Below are 17,805 nucleotides of genomic sequence, written 5' to 3' on the forward strand. Positions count from 1 at the left end.
ATAGACCTATATTTCTTTTTTAAAAGGGAAGAAAGGAGGGGAAAGGAGCGCAAGAAATTCCCACTTGCTTTATATTTATACTGGCTATAGAAAAAGAAATAAAATGCCATATTTAACAGTGGTCAGAGATCTTAAGGAAAGGTACAGAAATAACCTCTGAAACTGGAGAAATATCCTGGTCCTGGGGTTAGGACTCATTTTTGTGTCATTTTTGTTTGTAAAATGCAATTTTGTGTTTTTGTACACATTTTCTTTAATGAATGGATTCATCTACCAAGCTGCAGAGCCAGAAAACTTCAGGATTTACTGATTTTTCTCCTCTTCAGATGGAGATTTGTAGTCCAGCCAGAGAGATTAACCCGGGTTACTGAGGTAGCTCAATGACAACTCCTTAGATCACTTTTATTTGGGATATTTTGGATCTCGGTTCCCTGGGGATTTCAGACACCTCTCATTCCTCCTCTTCCTTATACTGGTATTAGCAATAATGGAGACATTTAACTTTCCTCTGCTCTTTACATTTCATTAAGCTCCTGGACATGGTTTAGGTCACTCAGATAAATTAAATTTAAATATTCTTTTCTTTCCAATTGCCAGGTGAAGTTTGGGGAGCCACCAGACCTGGACTCCCAGGAGCTCTTTGGATGGATATCTGCCTTCATCAGTGAGTTTAGGAAAGCTTGTGCTGAAGTCACACTGTAAGAACACAAATTTTATGGAGAGGTGAGGGAAAGAGGAGTCCAGGAAACAATTTTTAATTTTCTTTTTCTTCACTGATAAGCAGCGCATTGCCAATCTCACCTGTGCAGCAGAACACCTTGATTTTGAGAGAAATTCAATTTATAATGTGTAATTTCAAGTGGTATTTAACCTGTAATATCCCAGATCCCTTGTGAGTCTCTCAGTTTTGTGCTTTCATACCTTGAGATTCCCACATATTGAGAAAAAAACACTTCTGACCTTTTATAATTTCTCTTTACAGTCTTTTCCTTTGAATGCCCCAGATGCTGACCCAGTTTTAATTATTATTTTCAATGAGTAATTTTCTGTGTGGTGATCTGATTTCTAAAGAACACTTCCCACATTTCATAATGAAATGAAGAGCTGTTACCCACAGAGGAGAATATTTAAATAAATTCTTGTTTATTTTCCTATTAAAACATTACAAACTTAGCACGTAATGAAGAAAGTTTCTGGCTGAGTGTTTTATTTTGCCCTGTTCCCCTAAGTAGGAGAATAAAATAGCACTTTTTAATGGCTAATTTCATGTACTTGCCATAAATGCTACAGAAATTAATCAATTTATAAGATTTGCACTGGCAGGAAGAGAAAAATGTCAGAGCAGCAAGGAATGGATATGGGAGGGAATTACCCATGGTTTTCAAAAGAGAAGGTATTTCTGTTGTGTTTGTTGGCTTTTACACGTTTTTAATTAGAATAATTGCCTGGAGCTCAATGTATGGGAGGAAAAGGAGGCCTGGAGACAAAATGGGTGTGTTTAACATTAAAAGCACAAAACAGCTGCAAAAGGGCATTGATAAAATCTGGCATTTTCTCTCTCAGGTTTGCAAACAGTGTGGGTTGAGAGAAAAGTGAATCTGATTTATTTTAGAAAAGTTATTGATTTATTTTAGGAAAGCTACCTGATTTATTCTGGGTCTTTCTGCCCAGTGTTTGCCCTTTGATGGGAATGCTGCACGCTCTCCCTGACCTGAGCCCTAAGAGGAGCTGGGATTGACCCCTCTGAAAGGCTTAGATGCACTTCCACCTCAGAATTCCATCATCACGGCCCTGCCTGGGCTGGAATTTAACATTTCTCCATGCCCAGCACATGCAGGGGTGACCTGGAACACCCAGGAGCTCAGGGGGAGGGCAGGACAGAGCCGGGCTGCTGCTGTACAGAGAATTTCAGAACTTCTCTGAATTCAGAGACATTCATTCTGAATTCTCAGAAATTCCGAATTTCAGTGCTGGGCCAGCCAAGAACGATCACCAGGAGCTCAGGGACGCTCGGACACTGCCTGGAAAGTGGGGATGGAAGATCTTTTCCCATGTCTGAACCAGAAAATTGTGTCATTTGTGCTTCCCAACATTCCTGCCAGGACACTGCTCCCAGTTAAACTTCTCAGGGGCAAAAGGAATGAAACAAAACCAAAATTACCACCCCTGAGACTTATTTTACATAGAAATATTTGCAGAAGCCATTCAAGTATTTAATTTTGCACAAAATTGGCTGTATTTGCCTCGAGCCAGCATCAGAATGACATCCACAGGATCTACAGCTTCCATCCTCATTTCTGCCTGACAGAGGAAAATCCAGCTCCTGTTGAATTCCTTGCAGCCCTGTCCCACAGTGCCCTGCCCAGTGCATGTTCCTGCCCCGTGAGCACCACTGGCAGCTTTAGATGTGTGCGATTCCAGCTCCAAAATCCGAATCCTCTTCATTTCCATGGGGCTCATGTCAGATGCTCCTGGACAGCAGAGCCATTTCCATGGCATCAGGATCCCTGCATCCCTGCACAGCACTCACGATGCTCATGATAAATTTCATGGGTTTTTTAAACTCCAAAATCCTAAGTATTTTTTAACTAAAAATCTTTTTTTCCTTTTTTTTTTTTTTCCCCTCATTACTTTTTCACCCCAAGTCTTTCTTCTCCATTATTCTATTTAACAGCTTGTACTTGTTTTATAGCTCAGCTGGCAAGGCCTCTCCCAATTAAAAATATATCCTGCCCAGTGGTGGATATCTGTGCCTTTGTGGGAACATCCTGCACCATTAATTAAAGAAATTAATTAAAATTTTAAAAAAGTACCTTCTTGGCATGACGTTCAATTTCCTTCAGAGGGCACAAAGCTTTCCTATGGAGTGGGAGCTGTTTCCATTTTCCCAAATAAGCAGCTTGAGTGCCTGGGAGCTTGAGACATCCTGATTTATATGTAAAAATAACCTTGTTCCCTACCTCATTCTTTATTTTATTTACCATAAGGCTGGGGTTTTCCAGGTCTCTTAAATCGTGTTACTGTGTTTTAGTGGTGTAAGGAAAAATGCTTTTTACACCTCAACACTTATTTGGGATTATATAGATGAGCTCCATGCCTCCCTGTGGAAAATGGAATCCCTCCTTAGCAGGTGATGGTTTTATCCTGGAAAATTCATAAAAGCATTGGGTGATGCTTCTCTTTGTGGAAAATATTACTATTAGGAGCAAGCTGACCTGCAAGAGCTGCAGTATTTTTACATCTGGGTTATTTTTTCCCCACAGAGCTTATTTTTTAGCATATTCTAGAAAATGAATTATTAGTGAAGGTGCTAGGAGAAGTTCTGATCAGTGAAATTTGTGTCAATATTCAGCTGTGTGGAGCTGTGGGTCAAATCTGCACTGAATTTCCTCTGCTGACAGCTCAGCAGGGACAGAAGCACTGGCTCCAGGAGCTAAAGGAGATTTCTTTCCATGGTCTGTTTCCTAAAAATGCACGTTTCTGAGCAGGAGCAGCAGGGAAGATAATTTCTGTATCTCATATGAGACAATAATTGCCTTCAGCAGAAGCCCAGCTCAGAACAGCCCCACACTGCAGGCCTGGAGCTCCCAGGAGAAATCCCTGATTTTATCCCGTGTCCCAGAGTATTTGAACCTGCCCCAGGAAATGCTGGAAGAAATGGAGCTCGTTTAGGTACAGGTCACTGAAGGGATCTGAGCTCCCACAGGGGCACCACTCCCAAGGGCTTTTCAAGAATTCACAGATCTCTTTCCCCGGGGGCAGAATTCTCCAATTCTCCCATGGTTTCTTCAAACCAATAATGTAAAGAGCAGAGATTATCCAGCACTAGAGTCATGGGGAAAATGGAACTTCCAAAAATGCACAATTATATCCCAGGGCAGTGGCTGAACTTTGCTTTCCAGTTTTCCTCTTTTTTTTTTTTTTTTTCTTCCCTTTCCTACTTGAACTGCAGGCACCAAGCAGAGTGCTCCTGCTAATTTGTATAAATGAGCATTAAATTAAAATTGTGGTGGCTTGGAAGGTGTTCTGTGCAGAAAAGCTTTCATATCACTCATGAATGCTGCTTTCTGGTTTGAATTAATGCCTTTTAAGTCCAACCCAGCTTTAGGAGAAGGGGAAAATGCTGTTAGATAAAGAGAATAAAGGTGGGGTTTCTGAAAGGGCTCTTGTTGGGTGCTCGCTGTACAAAGGCTGAAAGAGTTCTTGGAAAATCCTCCTGTGCTCAAGAAGTCGCTGCTATTGATAGCTCAGAAAAAAACACAGAAGTTTTAAACTGCTCATCTTAAGGAAGAACTTGTGGAAAACTCCAGACCCAGGGACTGCTCTGGTGAGGAGCTGAGGTGACCCAAAGAGCTCCTGGACAGATCCTGCCCTGCCTCACTCCCAGAATTTGGGATGTGGACATTCACAGGTACAAGATTCCAGTCCCTGCATGAATGGCTCAATCGGCCTGACAAAATGCTCAGCTGCTAAATTTTCTCCCCAAATTCAATGTCAATATTCATTTTTTTCACTGTTTAGAAGGTGCTGAAAGCTGAACCAGCTGCTTTATTCCCAGAGTAACAAAGAACAGGAGAGCCTTTCAAAGCTCCAACGCATTCAGCTATGAACACTTGGTGAAAATAAGATTTTCTTCAGCACTAACTTGAATCCTTCACCTGCCAGCACGGTGTGATGTGTCTGAGCAGCACAGAGGGGTTTTTTGTTTTTTTTGTGTACATTGAAGTGATTGCAGGCGTTGCTTAAATGAGCTTTAATCCTTCCCCCTCGATGCCTATTTACCCAGGGATGAATTTTGCCCACCGGGAATATTTTCTACAACGGCAGTCAGCAGTAATTAAACAAGAGGAAGCCACAAAGCAGCTAAACATTGCTTTAAGCTCATTTGACAAATGAGACCTTTGAAACAAAAGGTTTCAGATGCAGATTTGAAGTCCCTGGATGCAGTTTAGAAGTGCTGCAATGTGTTTAGAAACATAAATCACTGACACTTTTGCATAGGGGTAAATAACTGATGATCTTTGCTATGGTGATGTCATTTGTTGATAAGCACTGACCTTAAAAAAAAAAAAAAAAAACAAAAAAAACCCCTAAAAACCGATGAGCAGATTTATACCAAAATTCCTCTTGTAGCTCTTAGAAATTTTCCTGAACAAGCTCTGTAGGACTTGGCCTGAAATGATGCAATTATAAATAGAAATTTGCTCAACTCAATTCCAACCCAGGAGCTTTTCTCAGCGAGGAAATAACTCCCAGACAAGATCCCAAGTTGCTGTCATTACTGCTTACACTGAAGCTCCTTCCTTGGAATCCTGCCACTCCAAACAATCTGATCTCTCACTTTGCTGTCAGGAATTAAGCTGATTAGGAGACTCAAACCCCATCCAAACCCTTCAGAGGATGGAATTACTGAAGCTGCCCTGGGAAAGGACAGCCCTGCTGTGATGACTCTGCTCTCCAAGCTGCAGTGGATGAAGCAGCTCTCCAGTTCCTCGGCCCAAAATGCACAAAGCTTTGTGGTTTAGGTTTGTAAATCTTCTTTCTGCGTTTGTCTCTTCCTTCCTGCAGGCAGGAAAGCTCCCCAAATGGCTGGAATTCATGCAAAAAAAAAAAAAAAAAACAAAAACAAAAACAAACAAAAAAAAACCCAAAACAAAACAACAAAAACAAAACAAAAAAAAAAACCTGAAACACAAGAGTAAACCAAGAATTAAATTTTGCTTTATAACAAGTTTTAGATGCAAATACCTGCTTTAAAAGCAGTTATTGTGTGTACTTGATTTTATGGTCTTAATCTACCTAACCTCTGTTTTTACAGGAGGGTTAAACATGTAAATATTTCCTGGAAATATTCTGAATAAACATAAATACCAGAAATATCAAGCTATTTGTGGATAGTTTAGTGAAGATTAACGGTGCCATTTGCTGGCCCATTGACCTTGCAAACAGCTGACTTCTACCTGAGGTCTTGGAAGGAGCAAGAAGAACTCCCAGGGTCACATTTTGCTCTCACTTTTACACTGATGTAAACCCAGATTAAGCCTTGAGCTGCAGAAAAACTGGAATATTCCCAGACATCCATCAAGGAGTAAATGCTGCTGGAAGGACTGGCAGCATCTGCCTGGGGGAATTTCAAACCCCAGTTTTCAGCTGGTGCTCGTGCTCAGCTTTGGTCAAAGAGAAGGTCTGGCTGCTCCAGAAATGCTGAACAAAGACCTCAAATGCCAGAGCTGTCAGCAGATGTGAGAGTTTCACCTATACACATGCAGGCATCCTGCTGACTCATTTCCTTAATCACCTCTAAAATTCGCAGGGAGTTTGAAAATTCTCTTTCCCGAGGAGGCCATCAAAACACAGATTTATCACAGCAGAGTGTCAGGGAAACCAGAGCAGCCCAACAAATATAGGTAGGAAAATGTTTTTTATTGTTTTCTCTGCTCTGCTGCTGCAGAAAGTTTTAAGAAATTCCTGAAGATGGGATGGATTGAGGAGGTACATTAAAATAGGCAAACTACAGAAAAAAATTACTTAAAAAAACAAGGGAAATGGGATTTTTAGATTAAAATAAAGCAAGGAAAATCTAGGCTTGAGTCTGCATCAGTGTGAATTAAAGACCAAAACCTTCTATTCATTGTAGTCACGTGTACAGCTGAAGATTTGATTACATTCCTACAGGATCTGTTTACAATTTATGCTCCCGTAAGTGAAGTGAAATTTACTTTATAAAACGTTTACAGGCTGTTTTTAGGAACCATCAGGCTCATTAGCCAGGTGAATTTGTCTTGGCTTTGGCCAACAAACTGCTAGAGCAGCAGAGAGCCGTGGGCCAGCTGTCCGGGAGCCAGCAGCCAGATGGGGACAGCAGCCAGCTCAGGAATTGCAATTCCAGCCTGAAGGGAAACCAGGGAAAAGCCTGAGCACGAGCACAGGTGGGCATTGCCATCAGTATTATGGGATGGAGCCCACCCTGTTCCCCTTCTTTCCACATCTCCTGCTTAGGGTGGGAGATCCTGGAGGGGCTCAGCTCCCTGCACAAACCTCTCCACACTCAGCAAACAGAGAGCTCAGACTGAAGGGAAAATAAAATTAGGCTGAAGAAGAAAGGCAAGGAGAGGAAGGAGGGCTCTGTTACCCAGGGGTTGGAAAAATCCTGAAGGCCTCCAGACACCAGCACAGAGCTCAAAAGTGAGAGGAAGTCTGAGACAGATTATTCCTCTTTTGTGAGGCAAATGACTAATTATACAAAACAAGATGTTCTGTTTCCGAAGAGATTTGGGAGGTATCATGCAATATTGATACATAAATCGTATTTAATGCAGGTTTACAAGAGGTAAAAGGAAATGTAAATGCAACATGGTGCTTTATTCTGATTCTCCCTGTGGCTCTTCCCTCTGTCAGAAAGCTGCCTCAGTGCTGGAAATCTCCTGTGAAACATCAAAATTCTTCCAACTGGAGGCAGTTTTAGGCTTCCACAGTGTGTGTCCAGAAAGGAAAAGAAGCTGTGAGCTTAATCTGAATTTCCATTGTTGTGTGCTGTTGCTATTTATTTTATTCATTTCTACTTCAAAGGAAGAAACACAAAATCCCTGTTAGAGGGAGCTGGATCAATACTGAGAAATTCTTTGTCAGATAAAATAAGAACCATCATTAACCTTGTTGCTTATGAATTAAATGCAAACTCCACTTTTCAACTCACCTCTCCCACAGCATCCCCTGCAAACTTCTCTCATTTTGCTCAGCAATTAAAGCCCAGCTCAGCCACCCAGAAAGGGATTGTTACAAATAACCTCGGAGCTCTCTTCCTTCTGTTTGGGTGGGAAAAAAAGGAGGAGGTGTTTTTTTCCTGATGTGGATCAGGGATTTTGGTGATAGGGACTGTCCAGGCCGCTCCCTTGGGTGTGGATTTGGGGATTATGGATATTATTTATAGCCCTGAAGTCTCTTGGAGCAGCACGTGGAGAAAGTTGATGGCCACATCCCAGCTCTGCACTGGTCCAGGTGAGAGGTCCCCCGGCCAAATCCCAGCCCAGTGAGTTTAGGTTTCACCACGAGATTATTTGAAACGGGGCCAGGTGATGCAGGAAAAATCTTGTCTAGAAGCCAGCACCAAGCCACTCATGTTTTTAATAATGTCAAAATTCATGGGAGAACTAAGGAGACCTGCTCAGTCTCCCAATCCTTCCAACACACACCATAAAAATAAATTAATGATAGGTAGAGCAGGTAAATCACACCGTGAGCTCGTGAGGTGGCACCTGGCCGGGTTCATCCTGGAAGAGCGGGCGGGACAGCCCTGCCGGCGATCTCGGGTGTGATTTGGGGAAAGCTGCTCCCTCCTGCCTGCGGGGCTCGGCGTGTCCTGCCCCAGCCCCGGCTGCGAACACCTGCCCAGGAGCTCCGGGCCTCGGGCAGGTTCAGGTGCTGCCTTCCAGGGAGGCTGCAGCTCTTTCCCATCCTCCTCCTCCTCCTCCTCCTCCTCCTGAAAACCGGGCAGGCTGCGATGTTCCGACGCTTTCCCTTGGGCTCTGCAGCCGCTCCAGAAGTTGCCAGGGAGGAGGAGGAGGAGGAGAAGAAGGAGAAGGAGGAGGAGGAGGGAGTGTGTGTGAGCAGGGGGAGATTCCGAGGGGAGGGTCTCTGGGGATGAAAGCCCAGCAGACCCCGCTAGGTGAGACCTGGGCAGGTTTGCTGTGACAGAGCTGCTGGGGAGGGGGAGCTGCAGGGGAGGGCGGAGGAAGAGAGACACGGAGAGGGGGAGAGGGGGAGTGTGCAGCTCCTGCCGGAGCTGTCAGAGGCAGATCTGGCAGCTCCGGGGGACGCTCCCAGCTCTCCGCTCCGAGCATCCCGCATCTCCAGCTCCGATTGCCGGCAGCGGCACTCATGGCAGCGCCAAATGGGTTTATTTCTCCGCCACCTCTCGTTTCTCTCTCTCAGCAATAATTCACCTGAGGGATTTTCTTCCCCGCACCTCCCTTTTTCACGCTCTTTGTTGATGCGGAGAGAAAGGAGAAAAGGGCGTTCTGGACAGCGCGGGTTTCTCTGGGCGGCTTTTCGCGGCGCTTTTTAAAGAGCCGGGGAGGGGAAAAAAAAGAAAGGAAAAAAAAAAAAAAAAAAAAAAAGAAGAAGACGGCACGAAGCGGTGGCGGTGGGAGGAGGAGGAGGCGAGGAGGGAAGAGGAGCCGGAGCAGCGGAGCTCCCGCGGTGGCCGGAGCCGGCCGCGGGTGCGGACCATGGGCTGGCGGCTGCTGCTGCTGCTGGCCCTGGCCCTGGGCGGCCGCGTCGCCACCGCGCAGAACGACACCGAGCCCATCGTGCTGGAGGGCAAGTGCCTGGTGGTGTGCGACTCCAACCCGGCCCCCGACGCCAAGGGCTCTAATTCCTCGCCGCTGGGCATCTCCGTGCGGGCGGCCAACTCCAAGGTGGCTTTCTCGGCCGTGCGGAGCACCAACCACGAGCCCTCCGAGATGAGCAACAAGACGCGCATCATCTACTTCGACCAGGTGAGGCACCGCGGGGCCGGGATGCTCCGGCGCTGCATCCCCCGCGCACCAACAGGTGCTCCCTTCCCTGCGTCCCGGCTGCAAGTTGGGAATCCCAGGGCAGGGCGGAGCTGGGGCTGGGGGGATGCAGAAGTTCCCCCTTTGTCCCCCGGGTGTGGCACCGGACCCTCCGCACCTGCGGCCCCGGGGAGAAGCGAGCACCGAGCCCGGGAGGTGCCGGGGCAGCCGCGCTCGGTGACACCGGGGGGGGGGGGGGGGGGGTGACATCGCCCCCAGGGGCTTGGGGACATGGGGATGTCTCCGTGGGGTTCAGACGCTTTGTGCGGCTTTTGAGAGGGAGAGAAGAGAGAGTTCTGACCCTTTAGCTTTCCCAGCGCAAGTGCTCAGCTCGGCACCGATATTAACGTGCAGATAGCAGCGCACGTTTTAATCCCAGCTCCCGTCCTGGGGCGACTCCGAAGTCCCTGAGGCTGATGGTTCTCCTTATTCCTACACCCAGCTGGAGGCAGATGTGCCACACAGCTCGGTGCTGGCACTGTAAATGTCCCTAAAACTCCATGGACAGCCCTAGAGGCTTCTGAGGGCTTTGCGTGGCACAAAGGAGCCTGGAAATATCCATTAAAATAAAGCATATTTAGGTGGAAAGAGAGCCAAATTTCATTGCGGAGGATATGTAGCATATGGGTGATGCACTCAGATATTCCCCTCTGCCACTCCTCTCTGTTTAGTTAAACCCAAATTATTATTATTATTATTATTATTATTATTATTATTATTATTGTTAGTGCTCATAAAAAGAGCTGGAGGCTCCCAGGCAGGTTCTGCTGGGATGTTTCTCCAGTGACTCAGGCTGTGGGCTGGGAATGGCTCTGCTCTTCGTGGAGTCCTTGCTCACACCTGGTTCTGTGGAAGGCACTGTTGGCTTGGCCACTGCTTTTCAGCCAAAAGCTGTGTGCCACTCTCAGAATTGGTGCTTTCGTGGCATTTTGGGCAGTGGTGAACAAAAATGCCTTTTTAAAAATATGTATGGAAGAAAGGATTTGAGGGTATGGTACAGCAGCAAGAAATAAGAAATAATTCCCATCTTAGTTTATTTGTAGTAAGGTTGTCCTATAAGTACAACTAAATCCCCATTTTATGAGTTATTCCAAAATAATCGAGAGAAAATGAATAAACCAGCTTAGATGTAAATTAAAATTTTTCCATGGGTGAATGGTTTCTAAAGTTAATAACTGGTATCTTGCTTTAGCACTCACCACTTGTACTAATCCCCACGCTGTGTTCTTCTGTTTGTAGATCCTTGTAAATGTGGGGAATTTTTTCACGTTGGAGTCTGTCTTTGTAGCACCACGGAAAGGAATTTACAGTTTCAATTTTCATGTAATTAAAGTCTACCAGAGTCAAACAATTCAGGTATGTTGATGAGCATGGTTAGAAAATCTTTGTTTAAATTGTTTATTTAGGATAGAATATTGTCTGAGCATGGGATAATTTAATATGATTTTAAGGAAAAATAGCTCAATTTACAGCAACCTGTGGAGTTGACTTCCTAGCAGCAGAGTCCATTAAAAACGAACAGAAATAAGGCAGGATCCTCAGCTCAGATAAATCTCCACAACTTCACTTCCATGCCGTGAATATCTGGGGGGACATAAAACATTCAAGAGAATGAATGATCCAAGAGCAAAAGAGAGCTCTGAATTTCACTTAAATGCTGCTGAGGAGTCGTGGGTTGCTGCAGGTTAAACTCGCTGTGTGGAACACAGGATCTGAGTACCAGATTTGAGTATTTTTGGAACAATTTGTGCCCTGGCACCTGGTGCCAGGTACCTAGTTATGCCCAGGTGTGCTGAGGACCAAGGTTGGTTATATCCCTATAGCAATGTCTTCCAGGGAAACTTTACAGCAATTTAAACTTCTTTTTTCATCATATAATATAGAAAAGGTGTGTGATATATTACAGAAAAGGGTAATTCTACACTTTCTTCTGTGGTTTAATAGCAACAGAGTTGCCTAAGTAAAGATGAGAGGGAAAAGCCTTTAAATTCCTGAACATTCCCTTGCAGAGCCAACAGCAAATTCCTTGGAGTAATTCCTTAATCTCCCTGCCAGGGCAGTTGCTGTGACACCTCCTGGCTCTCCAGAGCTGGAAGAACATCTGTGGCTTCCCTCGTTTCCACCCATGAGACTCCAGGTCCACTGAAGTGTCTGCTGCTTTTCCCTGCTCTCTCCTGCTCCTGGATGTGGTTTTAAGCCTGCCAGGCTGAGCTGAGATGGATTTCTGCAGGAGGAGGGATCAGACATTTCTCTGTGGTTGCTCTGGGGTGCTGGGGAAGCTCCTGGGAAAAGCAGAGATGGCAGAGAGCTGGTGAAAGCCACGATCCCATCTCTGCTGAAATTCCCCTTCAGTTAACAGTGGAAAATCCTAATTCCAATCAGGTCAATGACAAAACCTTAAATGAAACACTGACTTCACAAAAATCTCTATAATGATCTTATAATCTGTTTAATGTGCTCAAAATATGTTCTTTTCACTCTCTTGCCTCCTGAAGGCTGAATAACTGTGTTCAGTGGGTTTAGAGCCTTGGGCTCTGGAAGTCCAGCTCAGACTCTGGCATTCCACAAACCAAGAGCTCTAACCTGTGAGTTTGGGCTTTGTGGCAGGGAATGTTCCGACCATGAAATCTTTCGTGGGTAAGAGATTCTGAAATGATGGATGGGTTTGCTTGGCTCTGTTTTGGAAGAGTCAGAGTGAGACCATCCCGTGCAAGCCTGTCATGTGTCTTCTGCTGTGATTAAATTCCTGTCAGATGGTTCCAGGGGGACCTGATGGAACAGAAAGAGTGAGACACCCAAGCCAAGCAATGAGTAAAGCCTTGATGCTCTTTTTCCGCAGGGTAAATGGGGAGGAGAACCAGGAACCATTGCAGAGGATCAAACTGGTTTGAGTCTCAGCCACATCCAGCCCCACTAAATCACCTGCAGGCTTCCCACACCAGTGATGTTCCTCTGCCCCCACAACATCTGTTAGAGCCATTAAATATCATTAAACTGCACTTGGCTCCCTGGAGACACTGATTAAATGGATTTCCCAGATAGGTGAATCCCAAATAAATACCAGCCTCTGCTGCCCTGATTTCTGCTGAGCACTAATTTATTCTGTGGTGACTCCCATTAAAATTAATGGGACCATATACAAGGCCAGCACAGCAGATGTGGGTAAGCATCCCATAATTCACCCCCTGTGACTGCATTAGAGCTGCTTGGAAGGGGAAAACAGCAAAGCTGAAAGCTTGCCATGGGGGAAATGAAAAGTGTCTGGATCTGCCTGTTCCTCCAGGCCCTGCCCATCTTTATTTAGAGATGCAGCTCTCAGAGCAGAGGCTGTGCTGGTTTGTAGAAGTGTTTTATAGAAAGAATGGAGTCAGTTTATAAAGTTAAAAATCTGTTCTAAACTTCAGAACTAAGCTGCCATTGGTACTGAGAGGCGCACACATTTTGTTCCCAGTGAAGTGTAAGCCCCCAGCCCACTGTGGTGCTTCTGACACCTCGTGTAACACCTCTGGCTGCCTAAATCTCTTGCCTTTTATTTTTTCCTTTTACTCTCCTGTGTGACTCAACAACCCTTGAGATAGGCAAAGTGAGGGTGATGCCTCACTGAGCTGCAGGTCCAGCTCATGAACATCCACGTGCTTGTACCAAATAAACACCATGATTAGTTTAAAACAATCCAAAAAGCACTGAAGATTGGGTCCTTGCACTGTGGTTAATGTTCAGGGGTAGTTCTTGATGCTTTGCAGTTCATTAGAGCTTCTCAGGGGCTCTCTTGCAGGTGAATTTGATGCTGAATGGGAAGCCAGTGATCTCTGCTTTCGCTGGGGACAAGGATGTCACCCGTGAAGCTGCCACCAACGGGGTCCTGCTGTACCTGGACAAGGAGGACAAGGTTTACCTGAAGCTAGAGAAAGGAAACCTGGTTGGTGGATGGCAGTACTCGACATTCTCTGGCTTTCTGGTGTTCCCCCTGTAAAGTCAATTTTCCTGTGACGTTCATCCAGGCGTGGACTCATCCTTGCCTCTGCTACATGAAGATCATTTTGTCATCATGGGAGTGATGGTTCTTTATTGCTTTCTCGTGGGTGATTTTGGATTCTCTCCATGGATTTTGGCCCCATCTGAACTACTCAGAAGTCCCACAGAATTTTGTGCGCTCAAATACGACGCCTTTGGACTGAGACTAAAGCAGACAATAAATATCAATGCTTAAGGCTACAGTCTAAAGCTGCCTGCAAGATTTATTCCAATTTCATTTCCTGGACTTACCGCGTTCGGGGGAGCAGCGGATTTTCTTTAACTGCTCAAAGACTGGCACCAAGTCTTTCATGCAGGAGAGTTTGAGTTCAGACTTGAAGCAAGGGTTTGTGCGTTGCTGCCAAAGAACTGTGCATTGTTATATCAGTTGTGTTTCTGTCCTGGGACTGCACTGCCATGACCTGGTCCGTTGTCTTAGGGAGGTAATTCTTACTGCCAAGTGGCTGACTCGAGTTCTCTGTGCTGGGTGTTGGATGGTTCACCCAAATATTTAAGCTCAGCCACAATCAGGTGCAGCCTCCATCAGTCTGGGGGGTTATGGATGTGTTTAGGTTGGGTGTGGAAGGGGTTCCTCTTTTCCATGTGCTGATAAGAGGAAAAGCAGATTACAACCATTCAGGATGGTCATTCAGGCACAACTTTCTAAACAGCTTTGTCCTGCAGGACACCTCACACTTGTTCTTCAGTTTTAACTAGCTTGATTGATAATTACTGCTTTATTCAACTCCTGAGGGATTCCTTCCTTAGACACAACCACTTTGTCAGCTGGAGATGAGATCCCCCTTGTTTGTGTTTCTGTGTATTTTCCAACTCTTCTGTTGTGTTAAAGGTCTTACTGGTTTTGCCTTAACTCCACAGGTGTATAAAACTTTAGATCATTTATTTAAAAAGTATGAAATCCAAATAACTGGCACCTAAGTTGGTACAAAAGCTACCCAGCTTTTTGTACAGGTCATGTGAATTGATAAACTTATTTATTTACTTATTATCTCATTGTTCCATAATAAAGATTAAGATATGTTGGCTGAATTTTTGACCTTTGGAATCTGGGAGTCGCTTCATACTATTTTTTTATTGGATATAATTATTATATGCAAAATGGAAGCTTTTGGGTTTCACAGAAAATATCCCAAGAGGAAGAAAAACTGCCATGAGTTAGTCTGGCAGAATCCTGGAGGCAATCAGAGTGATCTAGAAAAAAACCTATGCATTTTATTTGAAAATAAAATTTAGGCAGAAATCCTGATCTCACTGAAGTTGGTTTTAAAAATCACATTGATTCCAAAGGATTTTGGATGAAACTTCTGCTTTAGGTTCTGCCATTAGCACCAAACTCCAGTGCCATCAGATTGAATATTCAATAAAATTATTTTCACATGAGCTGCTGATGAAACCTTCACCCCTCGTGCCCAAAATACACTGAATTAATTGATGGATCTTTGTGCCTTGCATATCATGAAGGATGTGGTTCTAAATAAAAAATTTCTGTGTACTTGAAAATGTTTGCGGGTGCAGATGCTTATCTGCAGCAACCTGGGAGTTTCCCTAAATCCACTTTGGGCTGGGATTTGCTGCTTTTGGGATCTGTTTGCCATTCCTTCCCTTGCTGGCCAAGTGCAGTGTGTCCTGCTGATATTTCACTGGTTGAAAATCTAATTCACGGCTGCTCAGTGCTCCTCATAAAAATATCAGGGAGTTGGTGGCACAGCTTTGTGCCCGAATTCCTGCTTTTTCCTCACCCACCACAGGATATTTTGGGCTGTTTTGGGAGGATTGGTGGGTACTCTGCACTCCTCTAAGTCAGCTAGGAGGGGATTATTTTTTTTTTTCCACACAATTTTATTCCTGTGCAGACCACTGCAGCTGGGGAAGAGGTGGAAGGACCTGGCAAGAAGGTGAACGATTCCCATTGCTGAAAAATCTTACAAAGTTTTGGTGACCAATCAAAATGTGTTACTGCTGTTGTGTGTATATAAATATATGTATATCTAAAGCGCCTGGAATTGCAGATCATAGTTTGCATGATGTTATAAAGAGGTTACTTGTCCTAAGAGTTTGTTTCAGACAGGAGCATTGGTATCTTGTATAAAATTGGTAAAATCTGCCATCTCCCCTTGCCCATGCATATATCTGTAATGTAAAAGAAATGTTGCTACTGAGACAGAAGAAAAATGGCATTAAAGGTGTCAGTATAATTTCGGAATGATCAAATGTATCTAACTTCTTTAATTTGTGGACACGTGATCTTTAAAGGCTGCTTTAGCATCCAGCAGTAATCCTGAGCTATCTCAATATTGCTTTGATTGCCCCTCAGAAAAACATTTGTGATTTCCTTAAAGTCATCAATGCTTATTTAAACTTGAGCAGGAGAGACTGGGGAGCTGTTCAGCGAAGGGATACACTTTGCTGGAAAATGCTTCTAGGAACAGAATTGCCAATTAATTGTTTTGGTGGTTAAAGGAAAGGTTTAAATGCAGTTGCTGTCACCACAGGGGGCTGAGCACTCAGAGGTGGCATCTGGGGACAGGCAGGTCACACTTAAGCATTTAACTAAAAACAAACTCTGGGGTTTGGGCACACCTTGAGCTACCAGATCCTGCCCTCGTTTTTATTGTGCTGTTCCACCTCAGCTGGGGCAGCAGGAGCTGCTCCCAGAAGAGAGAGGATGAGCCAGGCTGGAAAATAAAATTCCCTTTCCTTCTGCCTTCCCATGACCTGCCACAGCATTTTCCAGTTGAGAAGCAGCAGCTCAGGAGACGTTTCCCTTTTTAAAGGGGACTTAAGAGGAGAGGTTTGGTTGTTTTTAAAAACTTCAAGCCCGCACTGAGCTGCACTGTAAAGGCTAGAGCTGACTTTGTGATCCTCTGCAGTTCCAGCAGAACCGTGGATTTTGGGGAGGCACAATCCCTCCCCCTGCTGCACAAGGTGAGGACCTGTACCCACATCCTTCATCCGCTTCGCAGGGAACTTGGTACCTTACAAAGGCAGGTTGTGCAAGGAAACTTCTTAACCACATGTGGTAAAGACAAAAGAAAGAAGTTACTTCCCGAGAAGAGCAGATTTATTTTATTATCAGTGTTTTCTTTATGAACGAGATCAGGATTCTTACCTTTTTATCTGGTTTATTCATATTTTATCCATATTTTTTGGCGAAACTAAGGGGAAAACCCCTCTCTATTTTCCTTCCTTTCACTCCTCAGTGATGTAAATGCTGTTGATAGAGCCAGGTCTCCTTGCTTGCCTCTGTTCACCCAGTGTAGAAACCTGCTCTGTCTTTGAATCCTCTGTGCTGTGAAGAATTTGGGCTGCACAAGCCAAAAAAAATGCAGAGCCCAAAAAAATCCTGTTCAAAAGAACTCGGTGGCAAAAGTATTTTTGAAAAGGCACAGAGGTAGCTTTGAAATTTTCACAAGCACTTTTTCTCTACATAAAAAGGAAAAACCAACTTTGAAACACAGAGAAGGAAAATATATTCCCTTTTTTTAGCAAGGCTTTATATGTGGCTTATGTTACATCATTTTCTGGCAGTTTCTGAACATTTCATGAGTGGTAATTCAATCACTTTGGCCTTTTCATGACTGAGCAACTCTTGCAACCTATTGAGAAAATGGGAACAGGGTTTGGAAATGATTCCCAGGTGCCAACACATCCAGTCCTGATGCCACTCAGTTTGCTGGATCAACCCTTTTTTAAATCCAAAAGATGGTTCTGGAATATGTGGAATTCTGTTGTATTTCCCCCCCTTCTGTATTATATCTAAACACCATTCCTAGAAAGATAAATGCAGTGAAAGGATTTCCCAACCAGCTGCCAACTCTCTGTTTAGGAACACATCTGCACACAGAAAATTTCTACAAGCAGGCTTTAGAACAGAGAAACAAATGCAAGGAGCTCTAAGTCATAATCACACCAAGGAGCTGAGCCATTAATGTGAAATATGGGCTGAAGAAAACAGAAAAATGTTCTCCTCCTTTATGTTCTCCTCCTTTTATAGGGGGTTCTGAGTTGGGAACATTTTTTACCAAGATTTAATAAACACGCTCTTTTGGTTTTTGCTCCCACTTCAGAATTTCCATCTTTAATGTCAGGAGGAGTGCTGATTTCCCTTCAGGGGGGAATCGAACATTATGGATTTATTCTGCTGATAAAATCCAGATCACATTAATCTCATCTGGTTTAATGATTTCACCAGAGGCTCATCCCAGTGAACAAGCTC

The 17,805-nt window shown here is 44.4% G+C and overlaps 1 protein-coding gene across 1 annotated transcript; it reads left to right on the top strand.

Moving 5' to 3' along the window:
* Positions 1 to 8,839: 8,839 nt before the first annotated feature.
* Positions 8,840 to 13,527, top strand: CBLN4 (cerebellin 4 precursor). The gene is made up of 3 exons (XM_062505113.1): positions 8,840 to 9,497; positions 10,794 to 10,910; positions 13,330 to 13,527. Exons 1-3 carry the CDS (start codon positions 9,228 to 9,230, stop codon positions 13,525 to 13,527), a joined length of 585 nt encoding a protein of 194 aa, XP_062361097.1. The 5' UTR covers positions 8,840 to 9,227.
* Positions 13,528 to 17,805: the final 4,278 nt, after the last annotated feature.

This window comes from Cinclus cinclus, chromosome 18 (assembly GCF_963662255.1).
Source record: "Cinclus cinclus chromosome 18, bCinCin1.1, whole genome shotgun sequence".
Lineage (NCBI taxonomy): Eukaryota > Metazoa > Chordata > Aves > Passeriformes > Cinclidae > Cinclus > Cinclus cinclus.